This window comes from Perkinsus marinus (assembly GCF_000006405.1).
Source record: "Perkinsus marinus ATCC 50983 genomic scaffold scf_1104296965864, whole genome shotgun sequence".
NCBI classification, from domain to species: domain Eukaryota; phylum Perkinsozoa; order Perkinsida; family Perkinsidae; genus Perkinsus; species Perkinsus marinus.
Genome location: NW_003204184.1, coordinates 74,261 through 77,040, shown reverse-complemented (window position 1 = coordinate 77,040; position 2,780 = coordinate 74,261). Strand labels below are relative to the sequence as shown.

The 2,780-nt window shown below is 49.4% G+C and overlaps 2 protein-coding genes across 2 annotated transcripts in view; both read right to left on the bottom strand.

Annotated features, from left to right (window-relative positions):
- The window catches only part of Pmar_PMAR008973 (hypothetical protein), a gene marked incomplete at both ends in the record, with an annotated part of 3,977 nt that extends 2,742 nt beyond the window's left edge, over nt 1-1,235 (bottom strand). The window contains 7 exons of the mRNA XM_002769427.1: nt 34-85; nt 130-225; nt 275-362; nt 418-572; nt 620-735; nt 789-933; nt 1,161-1,235. Of these exons, the coding sequence (XP_002769473.1) occupies nt 34-85; nt 130-225; nt 275-362; nt 418-572; nt 620-735; nt 789-933; nt 1,161-1,235 (727 nt within the window). The remainder of the gene's footprint in view (nt 1-33; nt 86-129; nt 226-274; nt 363-417; nt 573-619; nt 736-788; nt 934-1,160) is intronic.
- Nucleotides 1,236-1,501: 266 nt separating this feature from the next.
- Pmar_PMAR008972 (Lysyl-tRNA synthetase, putative) overlaps nt 1,502-2,780 on the bottom strand; it is a gene marked incomplete at its 5' end in the record, with an annotated part of 2,017 nt that continues 738 nt past the window's right edge. The window contains 8 exons of the mRNA XM_002769426.1: nt 1,502-1,614; nt 1,666-1,795; nt 1,846-1,940; nt 1,994-2,102; nt 2,142-2,236; nt 2,343-2,516; nt 2,564-2,659; nt 2,704-2,769. Coding sequence (XP_002769472.1) covers nt 1,687-1,795; nt 1,846-1,940; nt 1,994-2,102; nt 2,142-2,236; nt 2,343-2,516; nt 2,564-2,659; nt 2,704-2,769 — 744 coding nt within the window. The 3' untranslated portion in view covers nt 1,502-1,614; nt 1,666-1,686. The remainder of the gene's footprint in view (nt 1,615-1,665; nt 1,796-1,845; nt 1,941-1,993; nt 2,103-2,141; nt 2,237-2,342; nt 2,517-2,563; nt 2,660-2,703; nt 2,770-2,780) is intronic.

Here is a 2,780-nt window from a genome sequence, read left to right as displayed (position 1 = left end):
CCTTCGGAATGGCGTCCAGCTTGACTCCATCACTATCCTCAACCTCCTTGAGTACCCCTTCCTTCTTCTCCTCCTTTTCATCAACCTGCGGGTTAGAGAGCTCCTCTGAGGATCATATACGAGGCCCACCTGCTGCTTGTCGTCCAAAGCCTCGGCCTTCTCTTGGTCCTTCTCGTCGGCTCTCTCCCGATCAGCCTCATTGGCATTGGATCGAGCGAAGCGGCCCTAGAGACTATCATGTAGTACCCTCGGAACAGCATCGCTCCGCTATTACACTCGACAGGAGATTACGAAGGAAGTTCTGACTACTCCTTTTCTCTCCCTCTTGTTCTTTGCTCTCCTCTTTCAAGCGCTCCTCAAACCTGCATACAATGTCCACTGTAGGGCCCTAGAGACCCCAGAGGGCCTTGCTGTTACCTTTTCAGTTCCTCTTGCTTCTTGATGTAAGCCCCGGTGACAAAGGCCTCTCCTTCGTCACCAATCTCATCCTTGGCCTTCTCCCGTTCCTTCCGGTTGAATTTCATTTTTATCAGGTCCGTCTCCTTCGCTCTATGATCAGCCGTCAAAAGTATCTACTCTCAAGAGTATCGCCACACACGCTCCCTACCATCAATCCTACATGATCCATATGCTTAGAGTGCTTGTTCTTGAAAGCATCCTGGGCATGTAGCGCTCCTTCCTTGGTCACGTGGACAAGCCCTGGTCGGTTAAGGGCCTTCGTTGGCGATAGCGGCTCTAATAACCACACCACAGGTAATTCCCCATGCGTTCTTGAGGAGGGATACTACTCTCTTTTGGTCGTTCCCGCCGAAGCCGTTCACTCGAGCCGCTGTCGAGACTGGAGACCTCATCTTCATCACCTTGCTCCTGATCGTAGTCGAATACACCAGCGGCTGCCATGTTGCTGATCTCCGTCTTCTCTATCTTGGACAACTGAAGCGAGCGATAATTACCCCTCGAGCATGATCTGCAGCAGCCACGTTTGATAGGCCGAGTCGCGCAAACTCAGTGGGAAAATATGCACGTGTTGGGGACAGAATGGAAATTCTGAAGAAATTCCGGGAGATCCATGTTGGACTTTGAGCACTCCTACCCGAATTCGTATATAAGCTTCTATAATCAATGAGTATATTCCTCCTATACGGAGTCTACCAGCCTACCGAAGCCTGTGTCGAGATCAAGGGAAGACTTTGCCCCGGTAACCCAGATCCCGAAGAGCGCTCTTCCTCTTGCATGGACTCCGCAAATAACGCCTAGTCGATGAAGATTCGAACGATGATACTACACCGACCATATTACATTCACTGCTGTAGTTGGCTGCGGTCGCGCCTTCGCTTTAGGTTTGCTTTTCTTTAATGAGAGTGTAGCGAAGTGGCCTGAAGTCTTTTGTGGGCCAAGTTGAAAATTCATCACCAAAATCGAGAGACCCCCAATCTTATCAACTAAGCAAACCCCCTTCGGCCACCGTTACTACTACTAGCAACTCAAGAGCTCAAGAAGCGAATGTGGATAGTATGGCTATCGAACAGAGGCATCAATTGTCTTGTTAAAACAGAAACAGACAGAAAATTCCTTTAACAGCCATCTGCCTATCAATCGACGTAGTACTGTGAACTGGGAATGATGACCAGACTCATTATTCAGCTGGGCTTGCAGTGAACTTACTCGCTATAAACATGCTTCTTATTACTCCTCCTTCTGCTCATCCTCAGCAGGCTTGTTCACGATAGGCTTCATAGCGGGATAGAGGATAACCTCCTTGATGTTGATGTTATCAGTGAGGAACATGCAGAGCCTATCAAGCAACATAAAGGCTCCATAAGCTCAGCTATGAGATAGTACTACCTATCCACACCGAGACCCCAGCCACCGGTGGGGGGAAGACCATACTCCAACGCTGTAACGAAGCCGTTATCAACATCACACGCCTCGTCATCTCCCTAAGAGAAAAACCAGATGCCGACCGTTCCGGAAGGTTGTTGTATGCAGTTACCGCAGCCTTAGCCTGGGCCTGGGCGGTGAAGCAAGCGAGCTGCTTTACAGGGTCGTTCAACTCCGTATATGCATTGCATATCTCCTTACCCATTACGAAACCCTCAAACCTGAACATCAATACATACCATCGTACTCATATGCATTACCTCTCAGTGAGGCCGGGCTTGGAGCGGTGCCACTTGGCTAGAGGGGACATGATCTGGGGATGCTCTGTGACGAAAGTGGGACTCACTATCTTGTCCTGAAAAGCGAGCAGGATAAAATTTTGTACTCCAAATATAGATACTCAAGACGGTGAAACTTTCAGCCGAAGATTGATACTGCTAGATACCCCTAGCACCACTCACCTCAATGAAGAAGCCACAGAGCTTGTCGAGAAGACGAGCAGAAGTCCTGGGAGCAGGGCATTCCACATCAAACTTGGTAGCCAGCTCGTCCAGCTGCTGACGAGCCTCCTCAGCGGCGAAATCATGATTAAGCGATACACCGGATTGACGCTCGATCTCTTCAACCATGGAGACCTATAGAGTAACCATCAAGCCATTGAATATACAAGGGCATGCCGTACTCTCTTCCATGGGGGAGAGAAGTCAATCTCCTTGGCAGGACCCTCAGGGCCTTCAGGATGGAAGGTGACCTTGTAGGTGCCAAAGATGGACTTAACCTGAATAACACAAGCTACTCGGCGAGCAACTGTAGTCGACTTACCATTCCAGAGATCATTTCCTCGGTCATGTTCATGAGATCGTTGTAATCAGCATAGGCCATATAGAACTCACAAGAGG